The sequence below is a fragment of the Microtus pennsylvanicus genome, chromosome 11, assembly GCF_037038515.1.
Source record: "Microtus pennsylvanicus isolate mMicPen1 chromosome 11, mMicPen1.hap1, whole genome shotgun sequence".
Taxonomy (NCBI): domain Eukaryota; kingdom Metazoa; phylum Chordata; class Mammalia; order Rodentia; family Cricetidae; genus Microtus; species Microtus pennsylvanicus.
Window position 1 is genome coordinate 90850370 of NC_134589.1, and position 20429 is coordinate 90870798.

A 20429-nucleotide genomic window follows, 5' to 3' on the forward strand; every position below is an offset into this window, starting at 1 on the left:
CTGAGGAGGCAGAGGCAGGTGAATTTTTGTGAGTTTGAAGCCAGCCTGGTCGAGAAAGTTACAGGACAGTCAAAGCTACACACACACACAAAAAAAAATCCCTCTCCCCAAAATTGTATTTGTTTGTTTGTGTTAAGGAAAGATATAGGTAGCTCAGACTGACCCAAATTCTTTGTACCTCAGACTCCTAAGTGTTGGGATTATAGACATGCAAGATGATGGCTAGTTTATTTTTGTTGTTGGTGATGGTTTTGTGTTTTATTTTTTGCTTTTTTTCTTTCAAGACAGGCTCTCACTATGTAATCAAGGTTGTGCTGGAACTCACTATGTAGACAAGGCTGGCTTCAAAATCACAGAGAGCTGCCTGCTTCTGCCTCTCAAGTGCTGGAACTAAATGTGTGAGCCACCAGGCCCAGCTCCTTGGCTAGCTGTAAAAAAAAATGTTTGTTTTGTTTTGTTTTTCAAGACAGGGTTTCTCTGTGTAGCTTTAGAGCCTGTCCTGGAACTCACTCTGTAGACCAGCCTGGCCTGAAACTCAGAGAGATCTGACTGCGTCTTCCTCCCAAGTGCTGGGATTAAAGGCGTGCGCCATCACCACCCAGCTAAAAATGTTTCTTAATAGTATTTTAAAGATTTGTCCCTCAATTTTTTTTTTTTGTTTTTCGAGACAGGGTTTCTCTGTGGCTTTGGAGCCTGTCTTGGAACTAGCTCTTGTAGACCAGGCTGGTCTCGAACTCACAGAGATCCGCCTGCCTCTGCCTCCCAAGTGCTGGGATTAAAGGCGTGCGCCACCACCGCCCGGCTTGTCCCTCAAATTAAGAATGAGTTTTCTCAAGAGTAGTTAGATGGCATGCCATAAGGCAAGAAAATCACTTTGAAAGGGTCTTCACAGGATTCTAATGCTTTTCAGTCCCAAGACCCCAGCCTCCAACATCCACTACTTGTGCTGACAGTACCCAGACTTCTCTAACTTCTTGGGATGGAGGAAGTTTTCCTCCTGCTCCCATTACATATGTCCTATCACTATTCTTTCTCAAATTGAGGATGGATTCCTCATGAACAAGGGTTGTAATATCCAACATCCATCTGACCCTCCACTGTCTTCTGTTTTGTTCTAAAAAAGATTGAAGTTGTCTATATAGTTGGTGCATAAAAAGCATTCTATGGCTGGTGGTGGTGGCGCACGCCTTTAATCCCAGCACTAGGGAGGCAGAGGCAGGAGGATCTCTAAATTCAAGGCCGGCCTGGTCTACAGGGTGAGTTCCAGGACAGCCAGGACTGTTTCACAGAGAAAGCCTGTCTCAAACCTGCCCCCTCCCCCCCACCAAGAGCATCCTATGAGTATTTGTGAATTAATGGGTGGGTGAATGAATGTTTTTGAAGTCCTAACAGAACTACTGGACATTGAAGGGGAGGAACTGCTAAGAGGGCTGCAGCGATCAAATCAGTGGATACCTTAAAAAACATGGCTCAGACTGTCCATAGAGAAGACAGAATTCCCTCTCACTCTAATGAATACTGTCAGGGCAGGAAAATCATAAGGAAAAGTAATATGTTATCTGTAATAAATATCTAAGCCATTTCTACAAGGTAGGTAGGTATGGCCCAGGAAATTAAAATACGTCTGATTTAAAACAACCAGCCAAGTTTAAACATCTTTATAAATATTCTGCTAAATTTAAGCCCTTGACAAAGTAAATTCAAGAACTGTGTTGTACAACATAGTGTCTATAGCTAATAATACCACATAATAGAATAGTATACTACATTAAATTATTAAATTTGTGAGTTCCAGGTCAGTGAGTGCTACACAGTAAGACCTTGTCTCAAAATAACAATAAGATTTTTAATTATATGTACATATATGTGTCTGTACAGGATATAGCATATTGTGTAGGTGCCCACAGAGGTCAGAAGAGAGTGTAACATCCCCTTGGAGTTGCAGGTGTTTGTGAGCTGCCTGATGTAGGGGTGCTGGGAACCAAACTCAGGAGTACATTCCTCAGGCTGCATTCCTAAAGAACGCTAATAATGTATTTTGTGTTTTTACCACAAAAATGTGAATACTGTGTCATGATTTGGGTATAAAATGACCCCAAAGCCTCATTTGTTGCAGGATTAGTCCCAAGATTATTATTTTTTCCTTTTTTGTTCTTTTTTGATAGTGACATTATTAAGAGGTGATTAATTCCTAAGAGCCCTGACCTCATCAATACATTCATCTATTGTTGAATTCATTGCTAAATAAATATCAGGAGATGGGACCTGGTTAGAGAAAATCGTTAGGGATGTGTCTCCCCTATCACAACATTCCTCAGCTTTCTTCAGTAAAATGTAACCTGCAGTTTGATTCTTAAATGCATTGTACAAATATTGGCATATGTTCATGATCACTTCCAAAAGAATGAAAAACAGAAAGTATTTTACCTGGATTAGTTGTGATAATGGTTTTTGAGATTACTGTGGCTGCCATGCAATTCTGAAATTTGTTAAAATTTATTCTTACATCTGAGGCAAATATTACTGTTTTGGAGAGAAGTCATTTTTAAAATTAATATATGAGGGATGAAAATAATAAATATTTTCAACACAATCATAAAATTAAAAGACCTGTTTCTCGTGCCATCCAGCTCTGTGCAAGTAGAATGGATTCATTATCCCAACTGCATTTGTTTAAAAGGAAGTGAAACAAAGTGAATACATTAGAAAAATCTGGCTGTGATGTATTAACACCCCCCTTTAAAAGAACCTCCCAACAGAAAAAAACAAAAACTGTCTTAGTGACTGGGGTTAGCAATTTCCAGGTAACCAAAGAGGTTAAGACTCCGTACTTTATGTTTTTTTTTTTTTTTTTTTTTTTGGTTTTTCGAGACAGGGTTTCTCTGTGGCTTTGGAGCCTGTCCTGGAACTAGCTCTTGTAGACCAGGCTGGTCTCGAACTCACAGAGATCCGCCTGCCTCTGCCTCCCGAGTGCTGGGATTAAAGGCGTGCGCCACCACCGCCCGGCAAGACTCCGTACTTTAAATTTTCTAATCTATTACTACTATGTATATTTGTGTACACACGCATACTCACATGTGTGCACTCAAGCTACAACATACACATGGAGGTCAGAGGACAACTTCATGGAGTCTGTTTTCTCCTTCCACCTTTATGTGGACTCTGGGGATCAAACTTGGGTTGCCAGGTTTGCTGGGAAAGTATCTTTACTGGCCAAGTCATCCCCAAGGCCCAAGACATACTTAACACCTATGCAAAAAAGTTGGTTTTCAGCATATACTAATCTTTAACATCTACTCCACAAGTCCTTTAATTGCCCAGCACTTGGTTACTTAGAACTGAAGGATTCAAGATCTAAAATCTTCAAAGTTGAGCCTTCTAACCGTTACAGTTGTGTCTCCCAAATGAATACATAGTTCAGGGGACTTGATAGGTAATGGTGCTTGCAGGCAGAGATATTAGGAAGGACTTTAGAGTATAGCCTATTATCTAGGGTACTAGTGAATCTCAAAAAGGTTGATTTGCTCCTCATTAGTGGACCCCAATAAAAAACTATTTGTTATGAAGCAGAATAATAAAGTTTGTAACAGTGGAGTACCTCTAAGTTATTCTATGCCATCTAAGGTTGTATACGGAAAAATCTCAGCCTTCAAGAAAGAAAGTTTTTTTCAAACGTTGCTTAACACTTATTATGATACCTCTTGATACAACATTTGTTCATAAAATGAAAGTTTTCTGTCTCAGTAATAAGAGCAGGCTATCACAGGGACAGATAAGGGAGATTACCATGTCATTGTGAAAGAAGGCTCTGTTTCATCAAAGAGTTTAACTTCACACCTCTGGCCTTTTCTTCGGTCTGAAGTTGTAAAGTATTTTGGCTCTCCAACCTTAGAAATCGAAGGAAATTATTATTCCTCTCTTACATATATAGTGGTACTTAAATATAATCAAATAGTTTCCTTTTGACCATGAAATTCTAAATATTAACAAGGAAAGGATCATTAATAAATTGTCTACATGTACTTTGTGCCTAAACTAGGTATACTTAGCTGAACTTGTAAATTTGAAACTATGAAGAGAGAATACAGACATATGTGCTCAAATGTGAGACAAATAAAAACTATTTGTCAAGATACTAGGACAGCCAGCTGTGGTAAAGACAACTATCACTCCAGCACTTGGAAGACTATAAGGTAGGATTGCAGTTGAGTTCAAGCCCAGCCTGAGCTGCATCAAGATCCTGACTTGAATATATAAACCTGGGTGTAGTGGTGCAAACCTTTACTCCCAGCACTTTAGAGGCAGAAGCAGGTGGAGATCTTTGAGTTTGAGGCCAGCCTGGTCTACATAGCAAGTTCCAGGATAGCTAGGACTACACAGAGACAAACTGTCTGAAAAAAGCAAAACAACAACAAAAAGCTAAATAAACGTTCCAGGACAAATGCTCCAGGACAGACCTGCTTGTGACATAAATTTGAAAGGGTGTCTCTTCCCAAGGCTTAGCACAGAGTCTGGCATGAAGTTGTTGTGAAAGCTTGCGCTCCAACTTCCTAGGCCTCAGTCTCCTGAATATTGATGCCTCCCTTGTCTTCTTCTTGGGGTTAAAAATGTGAGGACCAAATGAGGGAACGCACAGGAAAAGCACTATGATTTGATGTCCAATTCTGCCCACAATGCAGGGAATGTATCAAAGAAGTAGAGGTGGACCCAGAGGGTCTTGTGTCTCTGACCAGCAGGGTCTGTCACAAGAACACAAGTGACTGGGTATGGTGGCACACACCTTTAATGACAGCACTCAGGAAATAGAGGCAAGAGAATCTCTGTGATGTCAAGGCCAGCCTGGTACATAGAGAGACACTCTCTCAACACATACTCCCAGAGAAAGAGAGAGAGAGAGAGACAGAGACAGAGACAGAGAGAGAGACAGAGAGAGCATCATCTCTGGTAGCCTCAAGTAAAGGCCCAAAGACTAGCCATTTGATCCTCTCCTAAGTCACTACCACAGCGTGTGTGAGCACTGTGGGAAATACCTAAGAGAAATGCAAAGGTTCCATGAAACAGGACCTACAAAAGAAGGTCAGAAGAAGCAAAGGCCAGAGGATAAGAGAGGTCAGCCATAGCAAGGGGAATAGGTAAAATACTGTCTTTGGGGTTGAGAAGTCAAACAGGAATATAAAGGGCATAAAAAAGTGATATGACATACAAGAGGGCACCATGCTCATGGAGATGAGGTGAGCTGTTTCTAGGTTTTATATGCAAATGATATCATATTAGAGGATGTCAAGGAAACAACTAAGGGTTGGCTGAAATGGCTTGAAGAGTGATTTTGATTCAAGATTATCACATAGAGTATCAGATTCTCTATCCTAAACAACAATTTTCTGTATGTGCTATATTTTGTGAAGATTTACTTTTTGTGGTGAGGGTGGGAGAAACATAGAGCCACACTCCAAGTCCTTCAAAGTATACGTTTAAGGTCCACCTTTAAACCTTTTGCAGTGCCTTTGTCTGTTAAACTGCTAAACTCAGAGCTTGTCACAATTACTGAAACAGATGCTGATGTAACAGGAGTTGTGAAATGCTTCTGACTTCTGTGGGCGCTGTCATCTGCTTCTCACCAGCACCAGCCTCAACAGCCCTCACTGCAGTCTAGGTCTTCTCCACCCTCCTCCACCTCTGAGTCACTCTGAGCATACATATACACAGCTAACTCTTCGACTTGTTTAAAGAACATTATGGCTGTTCACGTCAATAAGCTTATCCTTTCTATTTGTGTTTTTGTTTAACCCAGTATACAAAGCTTTTGTATACCTAATGGATCACTTATAAATACAATACTGAATGATTTTATTCTTTTAGTGATTTACAGATGAAATGCTAATTTACTTATAATGAGAATTCTTTTCTTTTTTTAAAAAAAATATTTATTTATTTATTTATTATGTATACAATGTTCTGCCTACACGTACCCCTGCAGGCCAGAAGAGGGCACCAGGCCTCATTACAGATGGTTGTGAGCCACCATGTGGTTGCTGGGAATTGAACTCAGGACCTTTGAAAGAGCAGGCAATGCTCTTAACCGCTGAGCCATCTCTCCAGCCCCAGAATTTTTTTTTTCAAGACAGGGTTTCTCTGTGGTTTTGGAGCCTGTCCTGGAACTAGCTCTTGTAGACCAGGCTGGCCTTGAACTCACAGAGATCTGCCTGCCTCTGCCTCCTGAGTGCTGGGATAAAAGGGGTGCACCACCATTGCCCAGCCCAAGAAATATTATTTTCTTAATTCAATTTACTACCAAGGTAAAGAGGAAACATTGACCCATCTGGTGCTTACTGCATTCCAAACACAAATCAGGTGACAAAGTGCCCTGCCATGGTTTTAATTGACTGCTTTTCTGACTTACCGATCTCACAGCTGCAAGCACATTAATAATTCTCCCATCAAGATTATGTCCATTTGCAATAATGTCAGTCAATGAGTAATAATCTCGAGATTCTTTAACAGGCAAGTGTATCAAAGAAAGTAACTTGGTATCCACTTCATAAGGGGGACAAACTTTTACCATTGAGTGACTCTCACTGAGCAGTAGTTTCCAATTGCTATATGAAAAAAATACAAAAAGTTGGCACATTATTGTTAATTAAAAATACTTTGGTTCACATTAGATTATATAGCTAGGTGTGGTTGTCCACACTTATAATCCCAGCATTTGGGATGCAGGTCTAATTTGCAGAAGGACTAACATATTCAAGGCCACCAAGATATAGGTAGGGAATTCCAGCCCAGTTTGAGTTATAAAATCAGACCCTGTTTAAAAAAATGATCACAGTAGACTACTTTTTGTTGGAATTTAGACTGTATTAAGAAAGCTATATTTCTATTATTAATTTTTGTGAAATTTATATTTTATGTAAATGAATGTTTTGCCTAAATTTATGTTTGTGCACTATTGCATATAGTGCCTGTAGAGTCCAGAAGAGACTGTCAGTCTCCTTGGGGCTGGAGTTACAGATGGTATGAGTCACCATGTGGTGCTGGGAATTGAACTTGGGGGCTCAGGAAGAGCTGAGCCATCTCTCCAGTTCCTATATCTTTAGTCTTAAAAAACATCAAATAATGTGTTTTTATAACAGTCTTTAAATAGTTCTTTAGTGTAATAATGTTCTTTTAGTTAAGAACATATATTGAGATTTTTTTCCTGTGGGTTCTTTTTTCTTTTTCTTTTAATTTATTTATTAAAGATTTCTGTCTCTTCCCCGCCACCGCCTCCCATTTCCCTCCCCCTCCCCCAATTAAGTCCCCCCCCAGCCCGAAAAGCAATCAGGGTTCCCTGTCCTGTGGGAAGTCCAAGGAACCCCCACCTCCATCCAGGTCTAGCAAGTTGAGCATCGAAACTGCCTAGGCTCCCACAAAGCCAGTGCGTGCAGTAGGATCAGAAACCCATTGCCATTGTTCTTGAGTTCTCAGTAGTCCTCATTGTCCGCTACGTTCAGAGAGTCCGGTTTTATCCCAGGCTTTTCCAGACCCAAGCCAGCTGGCCTTGGTGAGTTCCCAGTAGAACATCCCCATTGTCTCAGTGTATGGGTGTACCCCTTGAGGTCCTGAGTTCCTTGCTCGTGCTCTCTCTCCTTCTGCTCCTGATTTGGACCTTGAGATTTATGTCCGGTGCTCCAATGTGGGTCTCTGTCTCTGTCTCCTTTCATCGCCTGCTGAAGGATAATATTCAGGAGGATGCCTATATGTTTTTCTTTGGGTTCTCCTTATTTAGCTTCTCTAGGATCACTAATTATAGGCTCAATGTCCTTGGTTTATGGCTAGAAACCAAATATGAGTGAGTACATCCCATGTTCCTCTTTTTGGGTCTGGCTTACCTCACTCAGGATAGTGTTTTCTATTTCCATCCATTTGCATGCAAAATTCAAGAAGCCCTTGTTTCTTACTGCTGAGTAGTACTCTAATATGTGTATATTCCATTCTTTCTTCATCCATTCTTCCATTGAAGGGCATCTAGGTTGTTTCCAGGTTCTGGCTATCACAAACAATGCTGCTATGAACATCGTAGAGCATATACTTTTGTTGTATGATAAGGCCTCTCTTGGGTATATTCCCAAGAGTGGTATTGCTGGGTCCAGGGGTAAGTTGATCCTGAATTTCCTGAGAAACGGCCACACTGCTTTCCAAAGTGGTTGCACAAGTTTGCATTCCCTCCAGCAATGGATGAGTGTACCCCTTTCTCCACAACCTCTCCAACAAAGGCTATCATTGGTGTTTTTCTTTTTCTTTTTTATTATTATTTTATTACTTTAAAAAAAATACCAATCCAAATTTCCGCTCCTTCCCCTCCTCCCACTCCCTCTGCACACCCTCCCTCCCCTACCCCCTCCAATCCTAAGAGAGGGCAAGGCATCCTGCCCTGTGGAAAGTCCAAGGCCCTCCCTCCTACATCTAGGTTGAGTTCTAATCATACTAGTTGTAGGACCTTACCCAAGACTTGAAGCTGCAGTTTCCTTTTCTTTTAAACAGGATATAAAAATACTCTAAAGCTTGAGATTATAAAAGCCTGAGGTCTCATTTTTTTAAAGACTTATTTATTTTATATGTGCATTTTCCCCTGCATATATGTCTGTGTACCACATGTGTGCCTTGTACCAGTAGAAGAATTCAGAAGAGGGAATCAGATCCCCTGGAATGGAGTTATATGGCTGTGAGTCCCAGTGTGGGTTCTGAGAACTGAGTTGTTCTGAAAGAGCAACCAGTGCCCTTAATCACTGAGCAATCTCTCTAGCCCCATATGGAATTCTCTAATCAATTGTGCTAACTGGCCAGCCATCATTATTTCTTTTATGACTCCGATTGCTTTACCTAAGTACCTGAAGTCAAGATCTTTGTTCTGCTTACTTCTGTAGTGCTACATGTGAAGTCCATTCAGAATTCTCACAGTGTACTGGAGTTTTACAAGTCTTGACAAGCCCTCCTCCACAGAATGCTAGTCCAGTTCCTCCTTCCTACTTAGTTTTTCACGGTCTCACTTCTCCTGACTCATCTCTGGTGACTCACCCTCCATGTTACAATCAAGTTTATCTTCCTAAACTACAGAATAGGATATTATTTCCCAGATAAAGACTTTCTAGCCCTACTCATCCCTGAGAAGTGAATTTCATCTGAGAAGTACCTTGGCTTCTTCCTTTCCTCATCAGCTCTGTATTCCACCTATGCCAACTATAAAACTGCTATTTTTGGTGAAAATTTGTTGAATGTCAGCAGTTTCCTGTTGCTCAACCTAAAAGTTAATTATTCTGGATATTCTGGAAAATGCCAAGAGGTTTCGCATTTGTTGGGTCTCCCGAACATGTTCCTCCCACCTCCCGTACATATTTACTAATACAATCATGTGCTTTTCTTCAGTCTAGGCATGGGGAGAACAGTATGCAAAATACACCTAATCTCGTGAAGCTCATATATATGAGCAGGGATCATAAAAACAATTAATCAAACCATTTCAGAATGTGATGTGTATACAATCCTTTTTTTTCTTGGTTTTTTGAGACAGGGTTTCTCTGTAGCTTTGGAGCCTGTCCTGGAACTAGCTCTTGTAGACCAGGCTGGCCTCAAACTCACAGAGATCCGTCTGCCTTTGCCTCCCAAGTGCTGGGATTAAAGGTGTTTGCCACCTGGCCTAAGACAATGGGTGTGTGAGTAGAATGAGAGCCTGATATGGTATTATATATTCCAGTATTTATCATTTATTGTTTAGGGATTTTTTTTAGATTTATTTTTATTTGTATATATGTGCTTTTGTCTGTGTTTTTATGTGTGTTTGTGGTGTTCACAGAGGCCAGAAGAGGGCATCAGTTTCCCTGGAGTATAGGCTGACGTGAGCTGCCTAATGTGAAGGCAGGTCCTTTGCAGGTCCTCTTAACTGCTAAGCCATCTCTCCAGCCCTCTAATATTTTAGTTTTATTGTAACTGGAGTCTTGTTTTTACAAATCTAAGCATGATATTTCATATCTGAGAATCCTGCATTCATAGACATCTCCACATAATCATGTATCAAATATTTCAGAAAAATACAACACATAACTAATACAAATGAAAATAACTACTCACAAAGCACTTATATGACAGTAGGTATTATAGGTAGAGATGATTTCTGATATAGAGGAAATATGTTGAAGCTGTGTGCAAGGGATCTGAAGCACCCATGGATTTTGGTAGCCTTGAGAGACTTTTGATTTGACCCTTCACAGATATCAATATAAAGTTAGCTTTTGTGATTATAAAAATTATAATTTAAAGATAAACATTCTAAGAGAGAATTCAATTCATTTTTCAAATTGAAATAGAGCAACTTCTGAAGTTTTCTGTTTTTCTCCAAAATTATTAATATTATCATTCTAACACAAAGACTGTTGCTCTCTGGGCTGGACAGATATTACCTAGGAGTTGCAGGGCTGAACTTTTCTTCTCTTTCTGTCTCCTTTCTTTGGATCAGGGGATTTTCAATTATCACTAAAACAGAGGGCAAAGTATGGTAACATCACAAAATCACCAGAAGATTAATCAGAGCTGAGTGTGCATAACGAAGACCCTCACACTTGGGTTCCATCCTCCACAGCCCCCTTCTCATGTCCCTGTGAGAAAAGTGCTCCTGAAACGTCATCAGATAACATTTCCAGGGCTTTGTGTTTTAAGTTCCAACAGATGGCCTATACTAATATTACTTTATTGATTTTTCTTGCATTCAGCATTTGATTTGGTTTCAACATGCCCTTCAATAAAACAAATGTTTACTTGACCTTTACTCCACATCTAACCACAAACAATCCTTTATTTTATTTATCCTCACAACCATCAACCTATAACATTTTAATACAGAAAGTCCTCCCTTTTCACAGGGGTATTCTGGCATTCATTCAAGGAATATTTATAGCTGTACTAAGCTGATGAAGATTTCAAAATTCTCTGTCTTCATAGTTCACATGTTTGACAACATTTTTCAACTCAGGAGAGACTATCCATATCCCTGAAACATACATGGTCCAATGGTTAAGTACATAGAGTTGAGCACTGCTTAACTGACATATGTAATGTGTGTTTGGTATGCAGCATTGAAAAAGAATAGTTTGATTGCTGTATCACTCTTCCTCCTCTTTTTCTCCCAAAAAGGAGAACTGGGACACATGCTTTCTTGTGTTTGTTAGGCTGAAGTTGTCATCTATCAAGCAGTGAAGCTTATACTTTATTCTAGTCCCTTTCCTTAACATTCACAGAAAACTAATGGGGTGTTCTTTCATAGTGAGACCCAACAAGATCTTGTTCTCAGAGCCACAGCATAAATAACTATTGGCCCCAGGATATGTCTATAGAAAGGTATATGATTATAATAATAATTGTGGGGTTGAGGCAAGTTGGAACATGAAATAAACAATAGATGGCAAAATATCTAGTAAAAGTATCACTTATCATGTACCAGGGAAACAATCAGAAAGCATGCCTTTGTAACACTGACTTTTTCTGATAAGGATCAGAATAAATGTATTTTACTCTTCTATGACTCCACTCAGTCACAGACTTACCATAAGAATCATACAGTAAGCAGACTATTTTTTAAAGTGCTGCTGAGCATGGTAGCATAGGCTGTGATCTCAGCACTTGGGAGGCTGAAGCAAGAGAATGCCACTTGTTCAAAGTGATTTACCTAGGGAGTTTCATTCTGTCTCTTTCTTTCTCCCCCTTCTTTTCCCCCTCTCCTTCCACTCCTACCCAAGCTGGGTTTTTGAGACAAGAGCTCATTGTGTAACAGTATCTGGCTTAAACCTTGTTATGTAGATTAGGCTGGCCATAGAGATTCACCTGCCTCCGTCTCCCAAGTGCTAGGATTTAAGATGTGTACCACCATGAGCAGAAAAACTTTCTCTTAAAAACCAAAATACAAAAAAAAAAAAAAAAATACAAGCCGGGTGGTGGTGGCACACACCCTTAATCCCAGTACTCGGGAGGCAGAGACAAGAGAATCTCTGTGAGTTCGAGGCTAGCCTGGTCTACAAATTGAGTTCTAGGACAGGCTCCAAAGCTACAGAGAAACCCTGTCTGAAAAAAACTAAAAAACAAAAAAAAGCAAAAAACCAACCAAACAAAAAATAATGTCTACTTACCACACTCACCAACCTTAAAGTTCTCAGACAGTGGCCTGATGTAATCTTCACTGCCCCAGGAAGATACATTCACAAAATGGGCTGGTGAATCACGAATGGTGAAACTGAAAGTGTATCTTTCTGATCCAATATCTGAGGAAAAACTAACGCTTTTATATTTCAGGTGAATATGACTTTGAACAAATGATTACTTAATAAAATGATGATAACATGTTTAAACATATGACAGAAAATAGTATTTCTTATGTATATGCCCTGTTTTATTTAGTTTTGGTTTTGTTTGTGAGACAGGGTAAAGCAGGCTAGTCGTGGACTTTTGGTGATCCTCTTGATTTTGTGATCATCCCCTAATGAATATTCTATACTACACTATGCTTTCATGTGTTTCCACGTACAGTGTAATAAGCAGCCATAGTAGCTAGATCTCACTATGGCCCGTTTTACAACTATTTATTCACAAAATCCTATTTGGGTATTATTTCATAGATGAGATACAACAAGATAAGGAAAAGCTTTAGCCAAAGTCATAATTCATATCTGAATAGTTTTTCAAAACAATTTGTGTGCAACTCAAGCACCACTAGAGGTCAGCAAGGTCATTTTTTTTCCAGAATAGGATTTTTTTTTCTTTGTTGCTTTTGGCAATTTAAAAAGTAATATAGGCAGGATTAGAGAGATGGCGCAGCAGTTAAGGGCTCAGTTCTCAACACCCACATCAAGCAGCTCACAAGCACCTGTAATTCCAGGTGGATCCAACACCCTGGGTTCAATTCCCAGGACCCTCACTATAACTGTAACCCCAGTCCCAGGACATCAGATACCCTCTTCTGAACCCTGCAGGCCCCAGACACATACAGACAAAACACTCAAACACATAAAATAAATAAAAATTTAAAAACAAATAAAACCTAAATCTGCCGATGCTTTCCAAGTGCTGGGATTACAGACATTCACCGCCAAGACCAAATGTTTTGTTGTTCCTGTTGTTATTCCATGTGACCGTTGTCCTCTCAGCCTGGCCCCTTCTGCCATCCTCTACCCAGTGTGAAGATGACCCACAGGTCCATCGTACCCATTCTCATTAGAAGTATCTGAATTGGCCATGCACAGTGGTGCACTCCTTTAATTCCAGCACTTGGAAGGCAGAGGCAGGCAGATCTCTGAGTTCAAGACCAGCCTGGTCTACAGAGTGAATTACAGGACAGCCAAAGCTACATATGTGACTAAGGTCAGTAAATCTATTATTTTCAAGTTCATACTTTTATTCATACTCTATTGTATCTGGTAATATGAAACTACAAATTAACAAATTGATAAATTTAATTAACTATTTCCTAAAGCCTTTAAAATATAGTTGGAGAATATCACATTAAATCATTGAAAATATTATCTGTCTTCATATCTACAGCCTTGAATCAAGTGTGACCATGAATGTAGAAGGCCTGGTTATTGCTCTTAAGGCGTTAAATAGAACAGAAATTTTAGTCAGTTAAATGTACTTTGCTGCAGTCATAAGCCATACTTAATGAAAAATTAAGAAAGAGTTAAATAGAACTCAGCTTTTTCTGTCTGGAAAGCCTTTGACATCTGTTTTCCCAATAACTATACCGATTATTTTCTGAAAAACAAAAGAGTATAGAAAACAATATTAAACCCAGATGTAGATGGTAAATTTAATTTCATGGACTTGTTATGTTTTACTAGCTCTAACAAACATTTTTGACTAGGAAATATTTAAATGCATTTATTCCAGACAAACAACTAACAGTCTTCATAAATATTCAATTCTCCAAGGAATAGTACAAAGTAATGAGACAGTTAACTGCTATTACAAATATAATCATTTACTTAATATGTTTCTACTTTATTTTCAATCACTAGAGGGAGCTATCAATCCTTACTTAATTCATCCAAAACACATGTATAATGCAATTTAATTTGCCATAGTCTTCAAAGCTTTCCTTTGCATAGGGCTTTCTAACATAAAACTACTTAGCTGTGTCTCCTCCTCCCCTCCCCTACTCCTCCTCTTCTTTCTTTTTTAGATTTTACTTTCCAAGACAGGGTTTTCTCTGTGTAGCCTTGGCTGTCCTGGAACTTGCTCTATAGACCAGGCTGGCCTCAAACTAACAGAGATCCGCCTGCCTTAGCCTCCTGAATACTGAGATTAAAGGCATGGGCCACCACTGCCTGGCTGCTTAGCTTCTTATTCCAATTATATTGGGCAATAATATAGACTGTAACAAACTTAGATATTGCCACTAGCAAACTTAAATCTTAAAGTTTAGAACCTTAAATTTTGGAGGTACTAATATCTCCTAAAAGTTTTAATGTTCCAGGATAGCTAAGACTACACAAAGAAACCCTGTCTCAAACCGCCCAAAAAAGTTTTAACGTTCTCTTCAGTGAATGCCAAAAAAGTAAATATTAAAAATAATCTTTAAGAAATAAAAGTATCAAAAAAGAAATAAATGTATCCTAGAAAAACAAACAAGAAATTAAAATATCTTTCTGAAAGGAAAAAAATAAACTTTAATGAAGAATCCTAGCAACTGTTTTCAAACTTGCAATAATTTGTGACATTTAAAATACAGTCAGGGGGCCGGGTGGCGGTGGAGCATGCCTTAATCCCAGCACTTGGGAAGCAGAGGCATAAGGATCTCTGTGAGTTCGAGGCCAGCCTGGTCTACAAAACAAGTTCTAAGACAGCCAGGGCTACACAGAAAAACCAAAAAAAAAAAAAATACAGTCAGAGGGCTGGAGAGATAATCAGCCGTGAAGAGCACATGTTGTCTTGAAGAAGACATGGGCTCCTTTCCCAGCACCCACATGGTGGCTAACAACAGTTTGTAACTAATTCCAGTTCCAGAAGATCTGATCCCTTCTTCTGACCTCCATAGGCACTGCATGAATGTGGTACAAAGACATACATTCAGGCAAAAACACCCATACACATAAAACAAAAATAAGCCAAATACACTCAAAACTTTAAGATTATCACATTCCAGTTGAACTGTTGGTCATCTGATTACATTTATACACATTAATATTATTTCTTAAATCCATATACATGCACATTTTACTGAATTTTTTTGAGAAACATACTAATAAAAACATGAATAAAACTTTCTAATTGGGGCTGGAGAGTTGACTCAGTGGGTAAGTGCATTTGCTGTATTTCTAGAGGACCTGGGGGTTCAATTCCCAGCACCTACATGGTGTCTTACAATCATCTGTATGTAACTACAGTTTCAGAATACTCAATATCCTATTCAGGCCTCTGTGGGCACCATGTGGTACACAGATATACATGCAGGCAAAACATTCATACACATAAAAATAAATAAAAAATTTTAAAGCTGAAAATACAATTAGCAAAAGTTTGTTTCAAGGAAAATTGTAACAAGTTTTTTTTACATCAATAAACTTTGCATTGCAAAGTACTAAAGTTACATGTAAGTCTATTAATTTTAAGGAATCTGACTTGCAAAAGCCAGGTAAAGAGCATACTGCTTGAAAGTCAGACCTGATGGTTCACACCTGTAATCCCAGCATTCACAGAGGCTGAGGCAGGAAGAACAATGGAAAGTTTTTTAAGGACAGCCTAGTGTCTGGGGAGGCTGCTCGTTCGTTTCCCGTTTGCCCAGACTCAAAATAATCACTCTGAAACTATATTAATTACAATACTGTTTGGCCAATAGCTTAAGCATATTTCTAGCTAGCTCTTATATCTTAAATTAACCCATTTCTATTATATTTTACCACGAAGCTCATGGTTTACTGGCAAGGTTCCGACTGGCAGCTGGCAGCTTTCTCCACTGGAGGCTACATAGCATCTCATTGACTCCACCTTCTTTCTCCCAGCATTCAGTTTAGTTTTCCTGCTTAGCTTTACTCTGCCCTATCACAGGCCAAAGCAATTTCTTTATTCATTAACCAATAAAAGCAACACATATACAGAAGGACTTTCCACAGCATCATAGTGGTCTTTACACACACACACACACACACACACACACACACACCACCTGCTCAAAGAACAAGAATGTGGTGATTTTGTAATTATTTTATAATAAGTGCTTCATTTTATCAATTCAGATTTTACTTAAATAAGCCTCAGTATGCTAGAACTCTTTACTCCAAAATTTCACATCAAAAGTCATAAAAATTTCTGGGTGTGGTGGTGCATACCTTCAGTACCAGCATTCTGGAAGTAGAGGCAAGCAGATCTCTATAAGGCTAATCTGGTGTACATAGTGAGTTCCAGGCTAGGTAGGGATACCTGGTAAGATCCTATCTCAAAAAAAGTTAAAGCAGCCGGGCGGTGGTGGCGCACGCCTTTAATCCCAGCACTTGGGAGGCAGAGGCAGGCGGATCTCTGTGAGTTCGAGACCAGCCTGGTCTACAAGAGCTAGTTCCAGGACAGGCTCCAAAACCACAGAGAAACCCTGTCTCGAAAAACCAAAAGAAAAAAAAAAAAAGTTAAAGCAGCATGTTTGCAAATACATAAACTATGTAAATTTTAATAATTTTCTTAGAGAATTTCTACTGTTAAATGAAAATAGTTTAATTTTACAATGGTAAATTTGAGAATTTATTTTTTTCATTTTATTAGTAAAATAATACAAAAGACTATTACATTTGTATAGTGTGTATGCGTGTATATATACACACATATGTGTGGCGAATATATGTAGGTCAGAGGACAACCTGTAGAAATCAGTGCTCTCCTTCCACTTTTTGTGTTCTGGGAATTAAACTCAACTACTCAGCTTAACATAAATACATTTACCCACTTGGCCATCACTTTAAACAATTGCTAATCCTATCTATAACCCTGTATCTATTACTCTATAGATAAAAGAAATTTTAATTTGCATTTAGCTGAGATAAATACAAAGCTTAGGAGTATTTAATTTCTAACAATTATACTAACTCAATGAGTATCTATGTACTTGTCAATACGTATCCAGTGAATCAGTAATGGTGATATAATGTAATGTTGCCACATAACATTTCATGAGCAAATACTTGAACATTAGTATAATAGTGAAAACCTACCAGATTAGCCATATTTGGATGCAAATCTGAAAGTGCAGTGAAGTTCTTCCATGCAAAGGAATTTGCCATGCTTTAAATCTGTGTTTTAGAAAATATAATTTGTATTTACAAATTAAACATTAAAAACAAATTGTTAAAAAGGTAATGGTGGCCGGGCGATGGTGGCGCACGCCTTTAATCCCAGCACTCGGGAGGCAGAGGCAGGCGGATCTCTGTGAGTTCAAGACCAGCCTGGTCTACAGAGCAAGTTCCAGGACAGGCTCCAAAGCCACAGAGAAACCCTGTCTCGAAAAACCAAAAAAAAAAAAAAAGGTAATGGTGGCACATACCTTTAATCCCAGAACTCAGGAAGCAGAGGCAGGTGGATCTCTGAGAGTTTGAGGCCAGCCTGGCCTACAGAGTGAGTACCAGGACAGTCAGAGAAACCCTATCTTGAAAAAAAAATGCAAAACTTAAAATTAGCTAAGGAAACACTAAGATATTATTAGCCACTGGCAAATTTTTATAATTGTGTGATGTAACTAATTCAGATTTAACCTGTAGAAAGTAGGTCCAAAGGCTGGTGAGATGGTGAGATGGCTCCTTGGATAAAGCACTGCACAAGCCTGACAACTGAGTTACATCTCTGGAACCCATGTAAAGAAGCCATCTGCAATCCCAGCAGTCCTTGGCAAGATGGGAGCCTGAGATAGGAAAACCCCCTAGAAGTTTCCAGAAAAGTTGTTCTCTGACCTTCACATATGCACCTCCCCCCCCCTCTCTCACACACATACACATACACACACACACACACACACACACACACACACACACACACGATAATGATGACAACGATGATAAGGCCATTGAATGGCTTGTTTGGTAGATGGGTTTGCTCCCCAGCCTGATAACTGAATTCTATTCTCAGTACCCCATATGGTGAAAGGTGCCCATATAGTGTCAATTATAGTAGGTTGTCCTCTGACCACAGCACCTGTGCTATGGAGACCACATCCTACCTCACTACACAAGATGTCATTTTAAATTTTAAAAAGAAAAGAAAACATGTTCAAACTCTGTGTAGTTGCTCTTATCTTTAACCCCACCACTTGGAAGTCTATCTAGAATAGGAGGATTGACCATGAATTTAAGATCCACTGGGCTACACTGTGAAGTCCAGGCCAGTCTGTGAAAGACAGAGGGAGAACCTGTCTCAAAAAGAAACAAAGCAACAACAAAATAGCCAGGCACAGGGACTGGAAGGGTGATGAATCAGCTGTTAACAGCCCTTGCTGCTCAATAAGACATCCTGGCTTAACAATATCCATGTACCAGGTCTAGAGGATATGACTCCCTCTTCTGGCCTTGACAGACACCATGAATGTACTATACATGTGTGTGCATACACACACACAGCAAAACACTTAGATATATAAAATAAAAAGAAATAAAAATATTTAAGTTAGGGGTGGAACTAAGGAGATGGTTCAGCAGTTGAGAGCATTTGCTGATTTTCCAGAGGACCCAAGTTTGGTTCCATCACCCACATGACTACCATCTAACAACCATCTAGAACTTCAGTTTCAGGGAGTCAAATGTCTTCTTCTGGCCTCTACAAGCACTGCACACAGGTGGTGCACAGACACACAAGTAGGCAAAACACCCATACACATAAAATAAAGATAAATCTTTAAAAAAAAAAGCTGGCCGGGCGGTGGTGGCGCACGCCTTTAATCCCAGCACTTGGGAGGCAGAGGCAGGTGGATCTCTGTGAGTTCGAGACTAGCCTGGTCTACAAGAGCTAGTTCCAGGACAGACTCCAAAACCACAGAGAAACCCTGTCTCGAAAAACCACAAAAAAAAAAAAAAAAGGCTGGGCATAATGGCATACACTTGTAAAGTAGGAGAATGGTACTTACTTCACTATCTGAGTGCTTTGATGAATAAAAATTTAAGAGTTAAATATATAAGTTCAGATATCATATAATTCACCATCAACTTATATTTATAACTTTGTATTCTTTTAGGTTTTTGAGACAGGGACTTAGGTAACTCAGGTTGGCCTTGAAATCACTATATGAGGTCACAGTCTTGAACTCTTGATCCTCCTGCATCTGAGATTAAAGGTATGTGTCACCACACTTGGTTATAATGCCTCCTCTTCTTCAACTCCAGTGCCACCAAACCAAGGCATAATCAGTCCTCACATATGATACCACCATAATGTATTCCCTTATTTGTTCATGTGTGCATTGTATGATATGTGATTCAGGTCAAGAATCAGATTAAGAGCTATACCTACAGGATGGTCACCAGAACCACTCCCTGAACCCACTCAGGTGTCTCAGGGAGGAACAATAAAAGTATAGGGCAAGAATTGACATTTTAAGAGCATAGCCTCAGGACCACTGACCTAGGTCCTTAGTGAGGATGGAAAGAAAGAAGTTACGGTGGTAGGATTCTGCCAGTTTAAGATTACAGTGGAGCAATGCCACTGGTGATTGATAGGAGGCTATCCCTCCACAAGAGACAGAACACTACAACTATCTCTGACAGAGCTTCCACCGAGGTCTCCCAAATGGCCCTTCCTGAGCTCTCCAGCCCACCTCCAGCTTTAGAAAGATGACCGCTGGTCTAATCTGGGCCAGTTTCTCCAGGACCTTCCTGGTCTTTTGTTTATGGTATGACCTGGCCAAAACTCTTTGTGCCACTCTTTCTTTCCTCCAGAGAATGCTCTATTGCTTGGCACTTTTACTCTGGTGTAAAATAGGAGGATTCTGTTAACTCTGATGAAAATGAAACACAGCAAGTCACTTGTTCTGATGTGTTTAGCTGACAGGTCATCTGAGGATAAATAATATTTATTTATTTATTTATTTATTTATTTATTTATTTATTTATTTATTAAGTATACAATATTCTGTCTGCATATATGCCTGCAGGCCAGAAGACGACATCAGATCTCATTACAGATGGTTGTGAGCCACCATGTGGTTGCTGGGAATTGAACTCAGGACCTTTGGAGTTAAGAGTAGGCAATGCTCTTAACCGCTGAGCCATCTCACCAGCCCCAGCTCAATAATTTTCTAATTTTGAGGCTATAGTTAAATTTTGAGAAATTTACTAAGTTGGCTTCATATCTGGGCCTTAAATAAACAAACTGTAAGCAGAGAAGTAGAGTGGAAATGAGAAAGAACTTTGCTGAATTTATGATGCTGGTGAGCCCAAATAAGTTTC

The 20429-nt window shown here is 39.4% G+C and overlaps 1 protein-coding gene across 2 annotated transcripts in view; it reads right to left on the reverse strand.

Annotated features, from left to right (window-relative positions):
• Meiob (meiosis specific with OB-fold) overlaps positions 1-20429 on the reverse strand; it is a 31012-nt gene that overhangs the window by 8809 nt on the left and 1774 nt on the right. The window contains exons 2-9 of one of the 2 annotated variants that reach the window (XM_075989687.1): positions 17214-17291; positions 13713-13770; positions 12153-12284; positions 10434-10506; positions 6401-6596; positions 3787-3887; positions 2611-2663; positions 2428-2523 (exon numbers count right to left, since the gene is read on the reverse strand). In XM_075989687.1, coding sequence (XP_075845802.1) covers positions 2428-2523; positions 2611-2663; positions 3787-3887; positions 6401-6596; positions 10434-10506; positions 12153-12284; positions 13713-13770; positions 17214-17282 — 778 coding nt within the window. In that variant the 5' untranslated portion in view covers positions 17283-17291. The other variant, XM_075989686.1, reaches the window with a different exon arrangement.